The 23,907-nt window shown below is 33.3% G+C and overlaps 1 protein-coding gene across 3 annotated transcripts; it reads right to left on the bottom strand.

Annotated features, from left to right (window-relative positions):
* Positions 1-334: 334 nt before the first annotated feature.
* Positions 335-23,583, bottom strand: LOC145685964 (barrier-to-autointegration factor-like). Of its 3 annotated transcripts, none has more exons than XM_081758758.1 (4): positions 23,431-23,544; positions 19,508-19,718; positions 6,037-6,171; positions 335-2,008 (listed from the first exon to the last, which is right to left on the bottom strand). In XM_081758758.1, exons 3-4 carry the CDS (start codon positions 6,160-6,162, stop codon positions 1,862-1,864), a joined length of 273 nt encoding a protein of 90 aa, XP_081614884.1. In that variant the 5' UTR covers positions 6,163-6,171; positions 19,508-19,718; positions 23,431-23,544; the 3' UTR covers positions 335-1,861. The 3 variants fall into 3 exon arrangements, with proteins under 3 accessions (XP_081614884.1, XP_081614883.1, XP_081614882.1); XM_081758757.1 differs by having other exon boundaries at positions 19,517-19,718; XM_081758756.1 differs by lacking the exon at positions 19,508-19,718 and having other exon boundaries at positions 23,431-23,583.
* Positions 23,584-23,907: the final 324 nt, after the last annotated feature.

Below are 23,907 nucleotides of genomic sequence, written 5' to 3'. Positions count from 1 at the left end.
TTGTGATTCAACCCTCCCTGAGTGATCGCAATAACTATATAACAGATTCCCTTCTTCAAAACAAATCTGTTTTTAAGTTGTCAATTTGTTTCTAGTTTTGAAAGCACTTTAATCTAACTGAATTCGACATGTTCACGGATTTACCCACTTCACACTACGTACATGCCGATAAAGTTATTTTGGATCTCTATTCGTCCCGTTCGGAAAGTTTATAAAAAAACTTTCTCTTAAAATTTCAGATTTGTATATGAGACCTTATCCAAATCAACTCATCACATAAATTTATACTTAAGCAAAATACAAACACATCAAAGGGAAATAAAATAAACATGGAAAATTTAATGTAAGTAAGTATATATTACTAGGTACAGTACAAACATGTTCAAGTTTCTGGTAACTTTATAATTACAAAGATTTTGAAGATTTTAAACGTTTACAAAATTTAATACATTTTTGTATCAAAAATAAAGAAAGACACCTACATTCACGATTCACAAGATGATACTGTTTGTTTCACTAGCAGCCGACAACTTTCAATCACCAATCTCTTTACTTCAACCTGTCGGAAAATATCTGTCAACACAACAATATGGAAGAACTAATAAGTTAGCGTATTTAACAACAATACTTAGGCGTTAAAAACACTGATTCGTTTAAAAAAAAAAAAGCTTCAACTATCACTACTATGTTGTCATGCTATTTCACTGATTATAAAATTTTAAAATACGAAACTCAGCTCAAATAATCTGCGTGTTACTGACTTATTATGAAATTTACATAATTTTCATTAGTTTACATTGTTAGTCCTCAAAATTGTTATCGAGCTGACAAGATCTCAATTTACATATTATGTATGTGTATACGACAGCAAGCAGATTACGTTTAGTGGATCACAAAAAACAAAATATTTCTAATACTTGCTACAGAGAATAAAAGAAAAATAAGTTGACAGTAAAATGTGGTCTCTATTTTTAACACTTTATTTTCTTATCTGCCAGTTGTAATACCAATTACTATTTTCCTTCTGTAGGAATTATTTTACAACACTTTTTCAGACAAGTAAATATCAAACTTTTGTTATACTCTCATGAACATTTTTTTTTTTACAAATAATATTTCAATTAAAGCAAAGAAATCGTATTTTTAGCTAAAGAAAGTGAGAAGTTAAGGTATCCGCGTGACTGAATCGTGTAGCACTTACGGCGAAAAGCGTTCTATATAGTTTTGTGAATTATTTTACATTATGTAAGCCTATGTTACAATTAAAACTTTTTCCAACTAAATATTTAAAAATTAAATAAATTACCTATTCAACGCGTACAAATATACTTTTAATCATTTCGTACTCACTGGTGTATGTTGTAAAACTTGATTCATCTTATATGATAATTTTATCCATGGCGTGGTTCAAGATTTAGTAAGAAAAAAAATATGTACAAAACATTTTTACAAATCTACTTCTTCCTTTTATTCACTGGATTAAATGTGCACCGTTTTATAATATTTCATTTTAATACATACTTATGTTAGAAGTTTCTTTCTACTAAATAATCCCAACTATTTTTCGCTACATGACCGAGTCTCCATCTTTTGAGGACAGAATCTTAAATGACGCTATTTGAAAACACCTGATCCCTTACAAGTAATCTTATTGCTGCTTTAAATGATTAACTGACCTTTTTAAACTTAGGTTACTGCAGAAATGTAAACTCAGAAATACAACAACGAAGTAATTAGCGTTTCCAAGTAGTTTCTTATAACATTTTAACTCGAAATACTTTACATTGTTCTTGTCAGCGAATTCACAGATACATCTTTTAAACAATATTAAAGTTCTAGAACGAAGGTAGTTCTCAACAAATCACAGAAACTCATCACACCAATCGGCAAGACACTGGTAACAATCACTAGCTTGTTTGACGTTTGCACTACAGGTGTCCTTCAACCACTCCACGAATAACTCCTTATTCTTTTTCAAAACCAGGAACTGACCCAAAACAACGTAAGCCTGAAATAATAATAATATTAATGAACGAATAATTGCTAATAGATGCTGTAAGGTACATTTTAACCTAAAAACTAAACCTATGTTAGTACGAGGTACTTCTTTCCTTCATGAGTATTTTCCTCTATATTTCAATCCTCTCAGGGTTTTGAACGGATTTTTTCTTTTTTTCCTTTAGTTGGAAAACATTAATTTGGCGTCCTGTATTGTTTCCTTGTTCTGTACAAGAGAAAAGACCGAAACATTCTGAGAAAAAAAAAAAACTTTATATTTTACACTTTAAGGTATACCGATAAAACATGTATTTACTACTTTTACTTTATTTAATATGTTGGGTAAAAATACTATTTTATCTGGTAATAGCTATGAGTCAAAAGAACAAATATAAAATGGTCATGAATAATCACGATTTGTAAATGTTTTTTGTTACTGCCATTAGAGGTAAACGTTGTTTATCCATCGTAATCCGGTTGCTGTGGTAATAGTTCTCGTTACAAAGGTTTTATTTATAAATACATATAATATAACTCAGAAAGACGCCATGTAAGTTAGAAGTGTATGGAACTGCTGAGAAGCAAATATCAATTATTTGAAAATATATTGCTCTTAAGTGATTAAAAAAGTGTTTAAACATTTGAATTACCATCGTAGTAAATAGCAATAAGTTCTAATAAGTATGTATACTACAATAAAATAAATAAAATCAATCGAACTGGTGCGTCGCTATAAAGGCTGCTATTATATTAATCCACTAACAAAATTAAGCTAGAGTGTTATTAAACAAGAACAAGAACAAGAACAAAAGTTTTGATGGAACTACTTCAATTTTCTTAGCGGATTGATATGATACCAGCCTTAAAGTACAAATTTATAAAATATTACAATATCAACTTTAAAGTATAAAATACTATGTTGTTTTCGGAATACTTGAGTAAGAACAAGAAAACAGTACATAATGCCAAGTTAGTGTTCTCACACTAGCAGAAAATATCGAAAGAGTTGAAATACAGAGCAAAAACTCGGAAAAAAGTATCCGGTACTAAGGTAGGTTTAGTTTTTAATAATGAACTAACTTTCTACAATTATTTTCTCTTGGACTTTCCTTATTTTAACTCAATTCCAATTTAACATTAAAGGCCTTAACCTTCCTTCACTCTGTTTCACATTTTTCGTAACCCACCTGGAATTTCATTCCAAGCAGTATTATGTCATTGGCTGTGCAATTTCACACTCATATATAACGTTTCAAAGATCTAAATTTTGATAGTATTCTTTTTTGTTATTTTTCATAATTGGAAATAGTGATGATTTTTTTTAAAAGTCTATTGCAGGCATTTGTTGCATCTTAGGGAAGTACCTCCACTTCTTTTTCTTCCACTCTAGGACATACATCTAAAACGATTGAACACGTACTTACTTATTTCAAGTGAGGATCCAAACGCCAAATCTCATCCCTCTAACGTTAGGGGATTTCGAAATGGAGACATTTTATTATAAATCCCCCCTCCCTCTTTCTATTCAGATCTCTTCTTAGGCCAAATATCAAAAAACTATGACATGTGTTAATAGTTTTAAATAAAAAGTTAAAATATCAAGCTTAGTGTCTCTAATGTTAAGATATTCCAAAATATGCTCTTCTTATTATAGTAATTGTAATCTCACCAGTTTTAAAAAGGCCACCCCATTTTCATCCGTTCTAGTCAAATATCAAAAGCGCTGAAACATATGTCGTATTATTTTAAATAAGAAGCCCAAATATCGAATTCCATGTTCCTAATCTTAAGATTCTGAGTTAAGGACTCTTATTCCCACCCTTTTTCCCTCCTCCTAGATTAAATATCAAAATATGCTGGAACAAGTATCTAATCATTTTAAATGAGAAATCCATATACCAAATTACATATTTTTAATCTTCAGAGATTCCAATTCCAAAAATACTTCCTTAGTGGTACACTCATGTCCAAAATGATTGTAGCATATCTATAACTGTCTTCGTGTAAGAATATAATTTGATAATGATTTTGCAAGGTACTGTTAATACTGATATTATATGCATAATCGGGAAATGTATGCTTGTGGTAAATTTCGTAGGAAAATTATTATAAATACGAAAATTAGAATGAGTAAAACAAAATGTTGCTAAATGGACAAGAAAGTTTTATTGTTCTTTTGACACAAAATTGACACATACATGACTTTGCCGATTATACACATGCTAACATTATAAGAAATACCGGGCGAATTCGTTATCAAATTATATTTCTACAACAACAACATTTATAGATATGCGACAATAATTTTGGACAATGAATGTACCTTACAACACAAATCCTGCACTGTCCGAATTTCACGTTTTTAGTTTAAGCGGTTTGGCCTGTGCGTTGATCAGTGAATCAGTCACTCAGGACTTTATAATATGGAGAGATTTCTACGTTTAAAAAAATGCAAAAAGTATTCTAATACCATCGGATAACGGACACTAAAGTTCAAAGATTTTACAACAAAGAATGGTATTTTAAGTTATTTTATTTCGAGAAATTTAACCGTAAGCTCTTACGATTATGAGTACAGAATCAAAATAGAGAGTTCCTCATTCATGAGATATTGCATCAGATATAACAAGGAGGACATGATTGTCTGACATGGAATTCACCAACCCTTCAAGTGATTTACGGGAGCAAAAATTTCAGTTGGTTTTGCTGTTTACAAGTATCATGTGAGTGTACGAATCAATGCAAATATTCCTTAATTATCACGTACTGATGAAATAGTACGTAGTGAATGAAATAGCTATGAATAAATTAATAAAACGGATGCGTAAGTAGAGTTCAAGATCAATATTTCTTCAGTCTTAAAAATGTTTAGTTCAGCTAGTTTTAGTAGTGTGTGAATACACCACAGCCTCAGGTTACCGCGTTCACTTTTTTGTAATCTGACTTGTTCCTGTTGCGATACGTAGTGTCGGATAAAACTCCGAGTAGTTGCTTCTATCCCACTTTAATAAACATAACTTGCCTTTCGAAATCACACTCTTGCATAAAGATATAAAACAAAAATCATGCTTCTGTGGGTGACAAACTAAGATCTATCCCTTCACTTTCAAGGTTAATTAGGAATGTTTTTATCTAGAAAATATGAAATAACATTTACATTAAGTTTAATAACCATAATTTTATTCGTAAGTGTGCTTAAAAGATTTTTTTTTTTCTTTAGGTTTTATATCATCATAAGGCCCCGTAGAAGAATTAAGTATTTCAAATTAAATGCATTCAGCGAACGAAAATTGTGAAATGAGCGACCAATGACATCGTCAGCAATATTACAGAATATGATCATTTTCAAAGCGTTCTTTAGAATAAGTGAAGCTCAATTCGGCGGTTCTGGATATTTTTACCAAGGCCGTGAAGATGTTGATCCACACTAGATTACGATATCGAACTTGCTTGATAACCTTCGAGTGTTGGTCAAGTTTCCCTCGGCCTGGCTCAACTTCGGAATCCATGGTTTTCGGCCTAACTTTGGCAGATCGGCGAAGCTCTTGCAATCCAAGAAAAATTTCTTGAACCATCTAGTTACTGTAGGGCAATACATATTTCAGGTTGCTTCCGCGATGTTATGGTCCACTTCGAACTCGTAAACTTACAGTTCCCAAATAAGACTGATTTGACAACCCAAAGAGGAAAGTGCAACAAACACAGATCTTAACACTGCATGACATTTTAGGGCACAAACAAACTATCGATACCCGTAATATCTAGGCTTGAATCGCGAAATACGTACAATGTCGATGTTTCAAAATTTATACTACTCACTCTTGTACAATTAAGACAAAATGCTTCGAAATACTGCACATTACTCCTACTTTTACATAAAATTTGTTGATTTAAATCTTCGATTAAACAAATAAATAAATAAAAATAAAATCAATATGCCCTGGGGTTAATGGTAGTTTCTACACATACCAAATTTAACACACACACTCACAAAGTACTTTCTCCTAAATTTACTTAATGTTAACGCGCACAACATACCTTATCAAATCCTTGTTTCTCTAATCTGTTTCCTAATACTTCTCCTATGCCAGCCAAATCTGTTACGGGTTTGTCGCCCATAGGTTCGGCCACGAAGTTTCTGTGCTTCTGTGAAGTGCTAGTCATGTTTTATGTCTAGAAGAAAAAGGAAAGAGCAATAATTAAAAATCAGCCCCACACACCACGTCAATAAATATATACAGATTTCGAAATTCCCCTCATATGTAATTAATTATGCAGAGTTTCCCAGGTTGCTGAAAAAACAAGACCAAGAAAATATAACACGATACATTTTTTCCTAATGAAACAGAAAAATAAATGCTATAAAAAACAAATACAACATATTTTATGAAATTACACAAAACTTATCTAATAAAAATTTCTGAGCAAAGTACGAAAATAAACTGTATGAAAGTTTCGTTACATATGAAAGGTTAAGGTCACAGTGAGACACTAACTGAAAAAGGGTGGATGTATGTACACAAAACTGGCTGCAGAATATTAATTTATTTTTAGAAAAAATTAATAATACTATATACTTCATTTTAGCTCTCCAAACGCTTTATTTCCTCTTGAATATTGCAAATATCTTCCATTATTTTAGTAGTCTTAGCTTGAAGCTCGTTTAGGATGATCTTTATTTTCCTGTCTTCAGCAACTTTTTTTCTTCTTTTCCTCTCGTGGGTGATTGTTGCTTCTGTAAAACAAGTACGAGCATTTCGTGCACAATGAATCCTGGATTTCATTAAGGATAGTTCCTCCAGGCTATCTGAAGATGATATTACTGAATTGTACACAAGTCTGAGTTCTACTAAACTGTTCTTTTAAATTACGAGGGCCGTTCGGAAACTAACCTCACATTGGTTAAAAAAGAAAGAAGGACGAAACTAAATAAGAATAATTTATTACATACACATGAAAACTATTGCTTTGTTCTATCAGCTCCTCATCATGGAGTTTCATGAGCCCATATCATTGACTGTTCTTTAGCTCGGAAAGTTCCGAGATGGTGAAACGTCGATTTTCACGAACTTCCCCATCACTTTTCTGAACGAGTTCATCAGTGACCACTGATGGCCTGTCACTCCTCTCTTCGTCAAGAATGTTTGTTCGTCCATTTTTAAATGAACGAACCCCCTTCACTCATCACACTTGGTCCATACACGACACAAAATTCCCGATGAATAGCTGCTGCCAAATATTATTTTGCTGTAAGAAAACGTATAAAAGTTCTCACCTAGCACTTTGCGGGGTTTTCTATTGCAGCACACATTTTGAGACCCTACTAAAGTGGAATTAGTAATCAAACAACCTTCACTCTCGCTGACTGATCTACCGCGCATGTCTGTGCAAAGATGGTAGCGCTGTCCCCACTACTTCATTCACACTGACCAATCAGAGGTTACTTTCCGAACGCGCCTCCTATTTGCATAGATTGAAAATACTCTTTTTAGACCTGATTTTACGAGAGAAAATCAAGACTATTTTAACATTTTTAAATCATTTTACTTTGAAGCATCCAAACTCTTTAGCCAAAAGTCATCCAAACACTAACCAATACCTAGAATACGGCTCTACAATTTAGACTCGAATAACTCACTGAACTACCTGCTCTATTATTTTCAACTAGTTCAGCTAAAACATATTTCATGCGATTCACTCCAATATTAAACCCAGCAGAAACATTAAGTTTCAAACAAGAAAGAGCTCTAGTCAATTTGTAGTTTAAAGGTGACTTCTGCATTCGTTTGCATGAACTAAAAGAACTAAAAACTACTGACTTTAAGAACTTATTTTGCATCACATTTTTTATCACGTCCAATAATGACACAGAGAGAGTCAGTCTGAAATTCAATAAGAAGAGTCCTTCAAAAAATGTAAATTTAGGAATGAGCATTTTATCTTCTTCCAACGTACTTGACACAATCTGATACCTCGAAGAGCTCGGAACTTTCTTATCCGTCCTACTGTGTTGAATATATAGCAGAATATGCGGTTAAATGTCAGTGGCTCGCTAGGCAACACAGAAAAGTTCACTGGAAAATTTTCTGAGCTCCTATAAGGGTATACTTGGCGTTAAGAGTATTCTTAAAGTTAAGCAGATTTCTTAGAAATTCAACGATTCTTCAATTCATTACTTTAATTGCACCCTTAAGTAACCCACAGCTTCCTATATTAAGTATTATAGAATCAACGGCAATTTTTATATTTGACTTGAAGATGTGAATGTAAAGTTAACATTACGGGCATTCACTGAACTTAGAATAATCTTTTTTAAATTCAAGTGTGAAAGTGATTGAAACATCATAAGCTGTACAATTCCCTAAAAACGACCATGTCAAATAACGCATACACTTGTCTTTTACGGAACTCCAGAAATGCACATTTATGTTTAGTTTAATGACTGAATTAATTCACTCAAAGTATACTGATGAGCCATAAACTAAAATGTATGCTATTTTGTCAGGTCAAAGCTGCATTTTCCCGACAATCTCACTGTTTGGAAACGTAAGTGACACTTGCACATCTTTAGAAGCTGTGCGCATTGATGTAGGTCATTACACTTTGAACACACCATTATATAATGCTATCTTTCAGAATCCCTGTAAACCAGTTTGTTTCCTTTCGTTCCCGAACTCGTACCCACTTACATTGCAGAATCAACATTTGAACACGTTAACGTCACCAGAAACCTTTAAATTCTGTACAGATGAGGTATAAATAGGTCAACACTCCAAGGTACTGGCTTATCTTCTTGATTCACAAAGGCATAAATGTTTTTAATATTGAAATGGACGGAAATGGAAACGGCCATCTGCATAAGCATTTTACCTTTCATGTGACTTGCTACCGCTTGCCGTCCTGTTACTCAGCTAAAAGACGCTTCACCAAATGTTGCAGCGAGCACAAGATTTGTCACCCGGTGCTTACCGAATCCATGATGAAGAATTATCTTTCAGAAAAGATTGAACGTGGTCTTGCAATACCTGAAAATTGACTTACTCGTTATCTGTCAGAAACACCGGATACAAAGATAGTCGAACATTACATTTCTTCCCTTTCGATCCTGCATCTGCAACTTGAACAGCCACGCTCAACCAGCAAAAAGCTATTACTATGCACCCTGTCCCTCTCCTCGACCGCCTTTCTCTGTAACAATACGCTGTCGTAAATAGAGATGCAAGGGCTCGGAAAAAAAACGGCTTTTTTGGAAAAAACTCAGTTTTTTCTGCTTCGCTTTTTTGCTTGGGAAATTTTGTGCTGTTTTGAAAATCCTGCTTTAAATTGATAAACCAGATTTTGTTTCGCTTCTCTATAACACAAAAAGTCATTTAATTAGTGGTTGATGCCGATAATAATATAAAACCTCGAAAATAAACCATGAATTTCGAAAAGATATTCAAACAGTTTTACTTCTCAACATATTTACATTATGAATTCCAAAGGATTAACCAATGTATATAATAAGATTTTTTAAACCTCTTACATACAAAAGTAAACAGGGCTGGCAAGAACCATGGTTGTTTTTGAAAATGCCAAAAAACCCGTTTTGGGGGGGAGTTTAAACTACGTTTTTTTTGGGTTTAAATCAGGTTTTTTGGGTTTAGATATTTTGCTTTATATATTTTTATTACATATTGACAGATATAAGTTTGTTTCGCCTTGGTGTTATTATGCAACAACGGGGTTATGCTGGAAGAGGTCACATAAGCTTAAAGAAGTCCGGTCAGTATATTTTCTTAAACTGAGAAACTCCCGCCCTAGCCATCGGGAAAATCCCGTCATTATTCTAAATGTAAAACAATAATGGAAAAATCCTGTTATTGCTTTGCATGTAAAATTTAAAGGTCAACGTATCATAATCAGTACGCTAAAACTGAGGTATTAAATTACAAATTTAGTATGTACATATCATTGAAAGTACAATCCAAGCTAATGTTGGAAGCTACGTAGGCAATCCATAAATTTTGCCAATTTATATCAATATATTTAAGCAACCTTGGCTTCTTTATATAACAACAGGCATTCAGGCATGCGGAAATATACAATTTAGTTTCGTTTCGTATGTTCAGGCTTAACATCCTTACATAATACCGAGGTTATCAAGGAGAAGACTTTCGCTTGAAGTTACATCCGAACCGCTACTTTGTTTACGCATGAAAGAAGGGTTGTGGTTTGACCGAGAATTGAACATGGGACACCTTGATTAAAAGGTGAAAAGGAAATAAAACTAATGCAGATGGTTTGATGTGTGGAAACGTCACCATAAAGTTCACACGATTCGCATTTTTCGTTCTTTTTATTTTTTTGGTTTAAACCAGTTGTTTATTTTTTTTTTTAAAAAAAAAAGAAAAAAACAGCTGGTGTAAACCAGCCAACCCTAAAAGTAAATACTTCTTTAAAAAAATATTCAAATAAGTAGCAAAATTCTATGTAGTATTTTTACTTCAAAATATTCCATACCCTCTTTTTGGGCTGACACACAATCATAGTCATACGTCTTGCAAATAAAATGCGAAAAATAAACACACTGCTGAACAAGACTGCACTTATTTAATATAAAAACACATTTACAAGTGACGTTTCGATCTTCTAGCCAAGATTCTCATCAGACGTATACTCTGATGAGAACGTCTGATGTATCCTGATGTATCCTCTGATGAGGATGTCAGAGTGTACGTCTGATAAGGATTTTGGCTAGAAGATCGAAACGTCACGTGTAAATGTGTTTTTATATTAAATAAGTGCAGTCTTGTTCAGCAGTGTGTTTATTTCTCTTTTTGGAACAAAATAAAATTAAAATAAAACATAAGAAAAATACTTACATTTATATGATACACTTAAAGGCTGCACATCTAGAGCTTTTGCTTTTGTATATTCTTGAATTCTACAGTTTTATATAAGCACCATCACGGTTTACTCATTTCTCAAGTTTTCTGTATTTTTAACAAGAGGGATTCAACATATGAAGGGTGTGAGGTAAGAACATGGTAACCCACAATTTTACTATTTTAAGAAATTAGAAATTTTCTGCTGCACAATCCATTTTGAAAGTCGGAAAATTGATTTTTCACATAAGACTATACATGAAGGATTAAACGAAGCGGTATGCGTTGCTGTCTATCTGCTGCATAACTCAGCAATTGAAAATTTGTTAGTTACCATGTTCTTGTTTCACACCCTTCATATCAGGGTTGGCCAAAACCATGGTTTTTATTTAAAAAAAAAAACACACAAACACCGTTTTTTGTTTTTGTTTTTTTTTTTTTGTTTAAACCAGGTTTTTATGGTTTAAATAATTTGCTCTATATATTCATATCATATATGGACAGAAATAAGTTTGTTTCGCCTTGATGTTATTATGCAACAACCGGGTTATGCTGGAAGGGGTCACATGAGCTTAAAGCGGAATAAAAACCGCTTCTCAAGTTACATTCGAGAGAAATTGTCCTCCATTTGAACTCAGAACCAGGACTAATTGACCACAAATGCGATACGTCTGCCGACTCACTCACGAAGGAATCCTGATAAAAATACGTTGTACTGATCTTTACATGCTTCTTAATATAACTGTCAAGAGTCATTTCAGAAGGACTAAAAGATAAACAGTTGCACAAGTGAAACCATTCCATAGAATCACATATGAACAATTTCAAAGTACTACGGAGTACAGAACTAATTTAGTTCAAGTTAGTTAACAACGACTTTTATTGGTCCAAATTAAAGAAATACACCGACTTAATCTGCATATCAATAAGAAAAGTGAATAAAGATACGAATTATTTGAGTCCACTTTGGCTCAGACTCATTTATACATAAATAGATACCAAAGATACTTATTTCACTAAATGCCTCTCGTGGGGTCTGTATGACCCCCCCACACACAAAAAAAAAGTACGTCATTTTCGATGTATTTTATCAATAGTAAACATTGAAACGAAACAATATTTAGAATTTGTCTTCGATTGCAATTACATAATAACAACAACTAAAAAAAAATCACAAAATTAACATTTATAAACATAAAAAAAGCTGCTTTTGTAGTATATTTTTTTTTTGAGTAATGAATGGGGAATTTAGGTCTGAAAATAATACGAATAATATACGGGAGTGAAACGTGATAACCCACAATTGTGTGTTCATCAAGATTTTACAAACACTTACACTTTTACGAACATTTTTTGTTTTTTGGTTTAAACCATGGTTTAAACCAGCCAACCCTGCTTCATATCATTATGGAACTCTCCCCACCCCATCACCACCAAAAAACTACGGAATATATCTAAGTTAAGATAAATACAACTGCACAATAAACATAACTGAGTGGAGCTTTTGTGCTTCTATCGGGAAGTCCCGGATTCAGTCTAGCATTCGACCATCCTGACAAAGCATTTCTTCATTCCATCTATGAAGCAGAAATAGTGCGTGTACTGTGAGTTGGCCGACTTCATTTTTTATTGTTTTTAAATCGTTATTATTACTAATTACCAGCAGTGACGGTTTTGCGAAGGTTAGGGGGACGATCTTTCGGACTGAAGTCTGTTCCCCAAAATTACGGAATGTCTAAACCAAACGAAATATCTATTAGTTATGCCTTTACTCATAAACTTTAAGCTCCCGTCAAATAAAAATTACGAATGTTTAGAAAAACTAAACATTAGTAAGAAAAAACCCTCCCAAAATACTTTTCTAAATCCGCCACTGATTCTCAGTATAAAATGATCTTCAAGGTTGTATCCGGAAGATTATCTCTAAATATATAAACGAAACGAAATACAGTATTAGTTATGCCTGTACCAGGGGTGCCCACAAAGGGGAGCTATGACGCAAAGTGCGTCATTGAAATATTGGGGGGGGGGGGGTAAAAATCTATATAAATATGTTTGAGGGGGTGTAAAAATTAATCGAAAAGATTTTTTTCATGGAAGAACACCTACGGATAGACAATTGAGGGGGGTGGGCACCACTGCCTGTACTCATAAACTTCAAGCTCCTCCCAAATAAAATTAGGACATTTTAGAAAACGAAACAATGAGAGAAACCCGCCCCAAAGTACGTTTCTAAATCCGCTACTGATTATTTGTATAAATTAGTATTCAAGGTTGTATCCGGAAAATTATTTCTAAATCGTTGCACAGCTACAGTATAACAGAAACGTGGAAGTACGGTTAGACGGATATATTGAAAAACGTACGCGTTGACGGATATATAGAAAAACGTAAGTTTAACTTTTGCGCTAGAAGCTAGAGTACTAAGCTCTTAGAAATGAAACACAGACGACAAACTGAAATGATCCCGAGAAGAAAAAAATGTCTATAACTCAAAAGTTAAAATAAAGTTAAATAGCCTCTAAAATTGCCCTCAAATACTACATTCTTCATGTTAGCTTTAATTCGTAAAACATGTGCTCCATCCATCTTGATGGTGAATTTTAGAGCAAAATATGTTATTTAGGTCATGGAATTCTTATCTAACTATAGAATATACTATAAGAAAGCTATTTAGATAGAAAAATCATGAAAATGAAAAAAGCCAAAATTTCCAAAATTCTCGTTTTTTTTCCAAAAAAGCCGGCTTTTTACGTGCAAAAAACCGTCGATTCAAAAAAGCCGGCGTTTTTGCATCTCTAGTTGTAAATACAACCTGTTGCTGGCGATTGCAACCTTTTTTTATTTATTTATTTATTTTTATTTTTTTAAAGATACTGCCAAGGTTTAGTCTATACGTTTAACCACTGTTAGTTTCTAAGATAAGAAATGAAAATACTGGACTAGAACACGTATACAATATTTCTTGTAAATTACCTATTAGGTTCGCACATTTGAATATTTACAATTCTGTTTTCCAGTAACGAATACTATCGCAAAAGTAAACTACATTTCCATGCCAGAAAACTTTTTTTTCCCTACGAAAAATAACATCGCGACCCGGAACATTATCTACACGGGTGAAAGATGTCAATCATAGCAAATGAGTAGTTTCATATTCCCGAAGACTCTTTATGGTTAATATTTATACTTCATATTAAAGCATTAGTTTAACGTACACTCATGTCCAAAATTATTGTCGCATGTCTATAAATATGTTGTTGTAGGAATATAATTTGATAACGAATTCGTTCGGTATTTTTTACAATGTTAGTAGTATGTGTATAATCGACAAAGACATGTGTGAGACAAATTTCATGTCAAAACAGCAGTAAATAAGAACAATGAAACAAAAATAAAACTTCCTTGTCCATTTAGCAACATTTTGTTTTACTTATTCTAATTTTCGTATTTATAATTCTTTACCCATGAAATTTACTACAAATATACTTTTCCTGATTATAAACATAGTATCAGTATTAAAAGTACCCTGCAAAATCATTATCAATTTATATTCTTACAAGAAGACAGTTATAGATATGCGACAATCATTTTGGACATGAGTGTACATAAACGAGATAGTAATTACTGAGTTAATGATGTAAGAACGAAAATAATGTGAATAGGGGAGAAGCGGAAGAATCCTGATAAAACCGCCCATTCGGTATTTATTTATCACAAAACCCGTATCGGGCACCAATGGTTTGAACCTACGAACTTTGGCCCCAGAAATGAACACATTACCAACTACGCCACCAAAATTGTATTTCAAATCTAAATCCGCAATCTAAAATACGATTGATCGCATGGATCAATTTCCCTTATTCAATATAACGGCATAATGAACCTGTTTGCTTCCCTAGTTTCAAAATCTAAGGATTTTGGCCGAAAACAAGGTATCAAAAAGCAACATAGGAATATGATGCAGATCCTATTTACATTTTTATTTTCTAAAACACGGATTGCATGAAAACGTCAACTTCAAAACAGGAATTGCAAATCATTCGTTACTTTCAGTATACTGGAAACAAATTAACATTATTTTACGGTAAGTTGAAAAGCAAATTCTGAACGTCCCTTTTTCCAGTCTTCTATTTCACTGCGAATTGCTAAATAAAGAAATACTTGATGGTTACGAGGAGATCTATTTCAGTTCAAGAACAGCATGTACCATCACCTCCGATACTCTTTAAACTTTTTTTTCTGCAAACTATACATGTTTTCAAGGAACAAACAGTTCTTTGTTTTGTGGGAGAAAAATCCTACCAAATAATTGGTCATTAAAGACAGCAAGTACAGTCACGAAAGAAATGTCAGCCGGCAAGAGCAGAAAATATTCCCAACCCTGTTCACGTGAGTTAACTTCTCTGAGAGACTTACTGCTTTCACGTGAAATCTGTAAGCAGCTGTCCCAAGTAAATCCAGTGTCTGCTGAAAAACAATGTTCTTTTTGATACTAAGCTTAGTGCTTTTGGATAGAGAATAAAACCATTACTTGAATTTGTTTTCGAGGAAAACAAATAACTCATGCATAGTAGTTTATAAGTGCCAGATTACCTATTATAATTAATTTAGATATCTAAATACTCATGATCTACTCACAGGTAATTGAGGTGTGAACAATGAAAAGTTATTTCGGAAATTCAAGACTGCATTACTGGTCTAATACTTTGAAATGAAATGGGAATTTTAACATCGCACGATTATGTCCTGGAGGCTAAAGGAAACAAAGGAGTGAACCAAATGAATTAAAGGAACCGAGGAATGAAGTGGAAGGCAACAAAGAACTCTTGGAGAAACAAATGGACACAATGCTGTTCAACACAAACTTACATAGTATAGCCTGGAATCGAGCCTATAACCTTGAAACCAAAAATGAGCGCTCTATCATTGAAACCACCATACTCTAATTGTGACGGAAAGACGGTCCCGATTCCGACGTCGATTGGTTGGGTGGTGGTTTGATTTGGAGTTTAGTATTCTGTTCAGCGCCGAGGCAATTTAAGACGTGGACCCATATCTTGACGTGGAATCTGAACCACATAAGTTCCCACCAGGAATCGATTCCGGGTCTCCCGTGTCGAAAATGAGTACTAACTATTACGAGGAAATTCCCCACGGTGCAGTGGTGCTATTCAGCCGGTTCGCTAGAGCCGGTTGTGAAAGTGTTTTTAGTTCGCAGAACTGTTTGTTAAACCCAGACAACATTAAATGTTACCCAATTACACCCAGAAACAGTACATTTTTAACTATCTTTGTTTTTAGAACCTCTTACATCTACAGGGTTAAGCGTTTAATTCTTGATCTCAAATGCTCAGATATCAAGAATGAGAACTGTAATTACATCAGAATAGTTGTGAGGGTTATTTACATTCGAAATGCATACATACCATTATCAACAACGACGTAAACTTCGTGATTTTGCTAGTGTTGTTCACGAAGGGGGGAGGGGGTCTCTCGTCTCGTGAACTATCATGGAAATTCAATTTCGTTTTCAAAAAGGTTTAATTATTTCTGTTGGACGATGTCGTCTTGTTTCGTTTCCTCAGCAACACTACTTCCTGCACACAATAACACACACATGAGTAAATAGCATGTGTTTCAGTATTATAGCGTTTGGTTTACTCGTCATACATTGCAATTAAAAGATTGTATAGTTGTAGCATCTCTACTATCGTATAGGTTGTGTTTTAAATATCCTAATCATCTATTGCGTAATTGATGTTAGTGCAATTTTCACCAACATTGTTTCAAGCGTTTAAGTCAACAGGTTTCATTATTTCTCTTTATTAAGGGGGAAGTTTGGATCACAAATTCTTTATAAATGAGATTAGGAGGTTAAGGAAGAATCGTGCTTGGTCTTGAAGGAAGTAGTTTATATATATATACCTATATATATATATAGGTAACAGGAAAAAGACCCTTACGTAACAGAAATAAGAAAAATTTTAGTTGAATATTATGCAGCCCACACCAAACGAAAAATTTTATTTTCGGATGGACAATGACCCAAACATCATCATCATCCATTAAATAATCAAGGATCAGATCACATATAAAACGCTTCAACAAAACTGTTGATTGAAAGTGTTGAGAAATAAGATGTTTCATTCACTATGTGTACGGGGACACTTGGTCGAAAGGGTGTAGCAGCTTTTTCAGTCCAGCCATTCTGAGTGAGGCTTTTCTTCAATTTTCCTCATTCATACCAAGCAAATGCCGAGATGGCACCTAACATACAGGTCCCAGTTCACCTCCTTCCTTTCCCATTCCTGTCTTCCTCCGTCACTAACTGATTCCATGCCTCCTCGAATGAATGCGGTGGTAGATACTCGTGGGTCGTGGAGACGCCGTTAGGTTTAAAATTATAAGATTTTTATGCTTATTGAAGAGCGTTTTGTTCAAGACTAATACTAGTTTGAAGATATGATGTGTTCACGAGCAGAAAAAAAAAAAAAGTTCTAAGCATTTGAAATTGCTAAGACAGACTGAAATATTTAATCTTGTTCTTGTTTAGTAAGTGTAATTATATTTTTCTTTTTCTATGTGAATTAATTCTTTTTATTACATCATTTTCCTATTGAACTTAGGAAAAACATTCTGAACAATTTTGAAACACACACGGCCAAGGCGTAATTAAATAGAATATTTTATTTTGCTATCTGTGAAATATAATTTTTTCTTTCTTTCTTCCTATATAAGAGAAAATGGTTCCTTTCTTTCTTTCTGCACATGTCCAAAAATGTTGCTACTGTAGGCCCTGATTTCACCTCTTCGAGTGGTTTTAGGCAAAAATGTTAAAGAGATCAAAAAGTTTAGGCCTGCACGAGTTGGAGACGCCAGCAATTTTCAATTTGGAAGGACAAATACATACAAAACACAAACACCTAAAATCGAAAAAAACGCAAAATGGCGGCAGTCGCCATGGAATGTTGTAAAAAATAATTGTGGTTTTGAAGTACCCTGATATAGGACAAACATTCATGAAAAAATACGATTTTTTTGAAAAGGTCGAGCGGCAATTTTATTTTTGCTCGATCACTTAGCATGGATTGACCCATAAGTTACATGGATTGACCCATAAGTTATTACAGGGTTAAGTGCCAGAGAGTACGTTCAGAATTTAAGTAACATTTATAGGAAATAACTGGTGAATTGGTTATTTTTCGAGTAATTCTTACAAACTAAAGTTTAATGTGTTGTTTTGACATTAAACGCTGCGTCTTGTTTGTACTATTTTAACCCTAGTACTCAAAAAACTTACCAATTCTACATAAGTGGGGTTCAGAGATCCCATTCGGGTATTTCAGTCGGAAGTAATTATAATTGCATGTTTCGATCACTACAACATAAAGTCATTAAGTGCTACCAGTATTAATATTTTACATACCAACACTCATTTTGACAGCAAAAATATTCGATATTTTTATTATAAGAAGCGTAGAATTCGCCTATCTATCTACATTTAGCTTCGTAGGAATAACATTTTACCATGTTTTCCTTTTTTCTGAAACTATGCTTCTCCCTTTAAAATTTGTACAATGTAAAATTTTATCAAACATATCTTATGTAATAAAATACTCCCATACGTCCTGTGGAGTAGTTATTTTGATGACGCGTGCTGGTCTATGTGTGAGGCGTATTGTGTTGACAAGTCTGCTTTATAGGTTTAGGAGTTGAAAGTAACTCTATGTTATTAAAATTATGAATAAAAGAGTTTTATTATTAGCAAGGTTCATAAATAAGTTTGTAATCTGGGAAACTTACAGTAAAAGGGCTACACAGAGAATATGGTAAAACAAATACAACGATTTCTCTTTATAGACAAACAGATGAGTTTTCGTTTGATAGATGTATATTACGATCTAAAATAAAGTTAATTCTAAATTAAATTTATGAAACACCTGTAAAAACTTAAGTCTACATTTATATGACAATAATATGCATTTATCTAACAACATTCATGTATAGCATTATAAAAGAGTTATTTCTTGTTGGGGTCTCAGAGACCTCAGCTATGGAAACTTGGAGTACTTATATAAAATAACCGAAATCTCAATAATTGTTGTTTGCACAAGTCTAAAATTACCTAAGATGCAAGCAAAAGCACATTTAGATATTAGATGTCACGAAAGATGAGCACTTTAATTATCTCTATGGGGTATGTCAGACCCTGCATATGCGTTTTAGGGTTAAGTAGGGGCATACTGACGTCAGACATTAACGTGTAATAAAGAAATTAGTCACCCCTATGATAGGTGACAGTTTCATGTGACATTCTGATTTTTAGTTTTATAAGAAAATATGGTGAGGATGAGGAGTTACTATGTTTTGTGGAGAGGCACGGATAATCGAAATTAAGCACAAAGTACGATAAATGGATGAAGGAAAATAAGGAAATGGATGAACAATTAAATATTAAAATGTGAACATCGTGTTGATGGTATTTAAAAAACATGGAAGGTTATGTATAAAGGTTATTCGAGTCTTCTACCACAAAGTCTCAGTTGTCCATATCTCCTAAAAGCAGTCTTGAAATTGTACAACCCATACATGAAAATAATCACAATGAATGTGTTAAGAAAAGAATTAACCTAACGTACCGCACATACCCACCGTTGCTGATGCGTCTGCTCCCTACAGAAGCAACTCCTGCTTCGCTTCTCACATGACTAGACTTCGGAATTTAGGGCAAATGCTTATTTTTTTCGTTTCACAGTACGGCAATAAAACTTTCGATCATTACGAATTATGAAAATTTAGGCCTAAAAGAGGTATTTGCGTCTATTTTTGCCTTTTTTGACCTTTAAAAGCCTAAAATAACCTAAAACAAGAAAACAGCATTTTTTCACATATTTTCTTAACAACTAAAAAATAAATATTTTATTTATAGAATAGCTGCACAAATCCATCTTTACATCATTCATGAAGAAAATTTTGGTGACCTAATATCTTCTCATGTTAGCCTCTTGAACAAAACTTGTGAATAAACGCAAGAAAAACTCGAAGTAATTTGGAATAAGTAAAATGTTATTCGAATTCTACTGTCACGAATTTGTGTTTTGTAATAGATTCAGAGGATAGGACAGATCTGCCAATTTTCTGTGTGTGCTTGCAAGAAAATTATCATATTGTACACGACGTAGTGTGTGAATAAAATAAATGGTTTTTGGTTTTCATTTAGTATTTTAAAGTTGTTGGTAACGCAAGTTTCGAGATTAGTAGATTGCAGGGTGGATGGATTTAAATCAGTTTGATTTATATCATGATTTAAATCACTTGATTTTTTAAATAAAAATCGTTGATTTAAATCGAATTCCGAAATAAATTAATTTAAAGTGAAAATAAGTAAAATCCCGTTTCTGTTCTGTTATTTCGATTATATGGAAGTTAATAATCATAATACAATGAGACTCAAATGTACAGTATAGTATGAAAACAAGTGTCATGCAGAGGATCATTAGGGAAAATCCCGTTTTGAACAAGTAACGGAGCAATCCTGCTTTCTTCTTTTCGTAACATTGGTTTTTGGTTTTAAAATCGTTAACTATTCCAACGGGGAAATCACCATCGACATTTAAGACGAAAATTCTTCTTTGTGCCTTTGTTTCTTCCAAGGTGTATTTAGAGAGGTCATATCCCCTCTGGAAAAAAAAAAAAAAAAAAAAGTTAATTTTATAACTTTAGGCGAAGTTTATGTATTTCATGCCGCAAAATTATGTAGTTCTAAGCTTTTATTAAAAATAGATCCCTGCCAAATATCAGTAACTTTTGTGAAAAAAAAATGTCATTTTGATAAACGTTACTGTACTTTTTTCCCTAATGCCTAACCTTTTAAAATATATCACCTATTTTTAGGTGATAGGGTAGAATCTTCATTACTCGATTAAAAAAAAAAAAAAGTACCAATAAGGCTTTTACTTAGTTTTCTTCAAGACTGGAGGCATTTTAGAACATATGCTTTCACGCCTTTCTGCGTTGAGGCATAGTGTGTGATAAAGTTATAAATTTAAAAAGATATTCTTTGTTATGTGTATTATTATTATTTTTTGGCGTGTTACATTTTGCATCCAGACGATAGAAATTTTGCACACTCGTTCAGTGCACTCCTTAATAATTTTCAGATGTTTTCAGATCTCTCTGTGGAAACAGCGGGGTCCAGAGGGGCAAAAATGCTTTTAACAAAAGATAGTTTTTTTTTTTTTCGTGATTTTCCCGCCTCAGATGGAGACATATGAATGGTACCGTTTGAAAGGCTCTTCTATTCTGAAGAAAATGATGTACGTACTATGCTCCTAGGATAAATAGGGATGTCTCAGGAAATTTTTATATTACATCCGGGTCATCTGGGGCCTTCTGGGAATGCTCTTAGCTCATTGTTAAATAGTTTCCTCACCCTTACTACTCAACATAGAAGCTTGAAATTTTGTACACATATTTAGTAAACCCCTTAGTATTTCCCAGTTGATTTTGAGATCTGCACGTTAACTCAGGGGAATCCAGAGGGGATCAAAATTAAAAAAAAAAGTTTAAAAAATGCCGATTTCTCTCAAAATTTCCCGCTTCAGGGACATGATAGGGAAATGTGAATGTTACCGGTTCAAAAGCTGTTCTATTCTGAAGAGAGTGATAATGTACCATGATTCTAGGATAAATAGGGATGATGCTGTAGCTGCTTGACTGAAAGTCAATAATTTACCTTTAAAAAGAGCCATAATTTAAAAGGGTTAAGAAACATTGTTTGGGATTGATATAGGTTAACGATTGGGGTAATTCAAAATTCAACATCAATACTTTCACTTAAATGGCATAATTAGCATTTAGTACTAATTTATAATGCTTTATCTTCCGTTCGCGACTTGTATTATACGAGGAGCAAGATTTGATTTAAATCAAAAAAATGATTTTTTTTTTTTAAGGATTGCAATAGTTGGCTGCCCGTAACTAGATTCTAATTGGAGACGCTTGTCTGCAGGATTACCTTCTAATTGATTTGTTTACGTGAAAGTCCATATGTGCAAATTATCTCTAATTCGGGCAATGGATCGAAGTATTTTGGGTTTACTATAAGCTGTTATTATTAAGGGTAATCTTTTGAGTTAAGAATTGTTAACAAACTTATTACACTGATCGAAACCTATTCTGTCTATACATTTCATCGAGCCAACCACCGAATACCAAACTTTACTCGGAAACGACTATAATCTTGTAAAGGTAAAGGTTAATTTGCGTGAATTGGTTTGTTTTACACCGACGAATGGTAGTAGTCACAAAGGAAATTACGTTAAAAGCAAACGCGCATTGACGTGAATTTCTTGGCTTTATAGTACCAAATGTTAGCAGTCACATACAGGAAATTATGTAACACAGCGGTACCCATCTCCATTTTAACAAAAGAAACACTGACCAAAGCTTAAAATCCACTGTATTTTAAATTATAATATGTAACGGATTCGGATATCTAACATATCCTTCTTCAGACACTATCTAACATAAATGAAAATACATATGTTAGATGTCTGAACGAGAGATATCCGAAAGTTACATATTATAATTTAAAATACAGTGGGTTTTAAGCTTTGGTCAGTGTTTCTTTTGTTAAAATAATCAATCCAAAGCTATGAATAGTCTTGCCATCAATCTTCATGCACAAGTTTTAAAATCAATCGCCGTTCATCCTGTTTATACTCCTCCCTCTTCTTCTTTTGATGCTCCAGGAAAAGATCCAATAAGCAATCCATTCGGTAAAATATATCTAAAGTAGTACCCTCCTGGGATAGAGTATACATGAAGCTGCATCAGTTCCCGAAGGAGCAGGACACTCATACTTTTAGGGATTATTCATTGAGTATGTAAAAACTTATAAAGGGGGTAACAAAGCTACTTTTATTTACTTATCTACTGATACGAAAATAAAAAAGAACGTACCTGTACTTTATATCTGCATGTGTAATGCCCTTGTACTTTATCTAGGACTGTGTGTGTCTGGGGGGGGGGGGAATTTAACGCATATCGCATGTCTTGTGCACATGGATACTTTTTACTATTGCACTACGTAGAAAATTTATGGTATTTCATGTAGAAGTGGTAATAGAACACAGAAGAAACGCAGATCAGGGGGTTCTCATGTATACTATTACCTCGTCCTGCATGTATCAGTGAACTAAGTGAGAATACACAACAGAACTTCTACTTCAGGTCCGAAGAAGAACAAATCCCACCTTGCGATATGAACAATTGTTAAGTCGAGCTCGTGTATTAATCAATTTTGGTTTCAAAATTCAACGACAAAAAGAGCACATAATATTCTCAAATTTGCTCACAAAGTACACGTTGCACCAAATTACACCAATTAACGATTAAAAATCTAGATTTTAATATATTTTACGTTTGAAAACGCATCTTAAACCCGCCATTAAAACAATTGATATATACCAATAATTCAAATCATACCTTATTTTAGTATATGTATGATTACTTTTACTCATACATCCCAACACATTTCTTTAATGTATATATTAATTACCTATCTTATCCTTTCAATGATTTCTAATTGTGAACTTTTTAACGTTCTCCTGAATACGTTGAGCCACAGGATGAATCACAGCGAAAAATTTACACTGAACATACCAAACTACACGGATTGCCAGGTAACGTAATGTATCCCATGCCAAAAGTCAATATTAAAATCACTAACTGGCAGCTTCATCGTTAAAATACCAACCAAATAGATGCTTTTTAGTCAATATTTAATTAAAATTGTTGTTAACCAGCTAAAATATTAACAAATTATGGTTTTGCAACGAAAAACATTTTACAAGACGTATATCAAAGAATTTTTCAACTTTGCTATCGTTATATCAGCGACCTTTAAAAAAATAATTTTAAATTGTATATTTGTTATTACTCTTTTCATTTTATACAGTTTTTATCATTATTTTAAACATACATAAATAACTAATACATTTGTACGTTCAGACTTCCAGACAAGGGGCACCATACC

Source organism: Thermobia domestica, chromosome 5 (genome assembly GCF_964235325.1).
Source record: "Thermobia domestica chromosome 5, izTheDome1.hap1.1, whole genome shotgun sequence".
Taxonomy (NCBI): domain Eukaryota; kingdom Metazoa; phylum Arthropoda; class Insecta; order Zygentoma; family Lepismatidae; genus Thermobia; species Thermobia domestica.
This window is presented reverse-complemented; position numbering and strand designations above follow the sequence as displayed.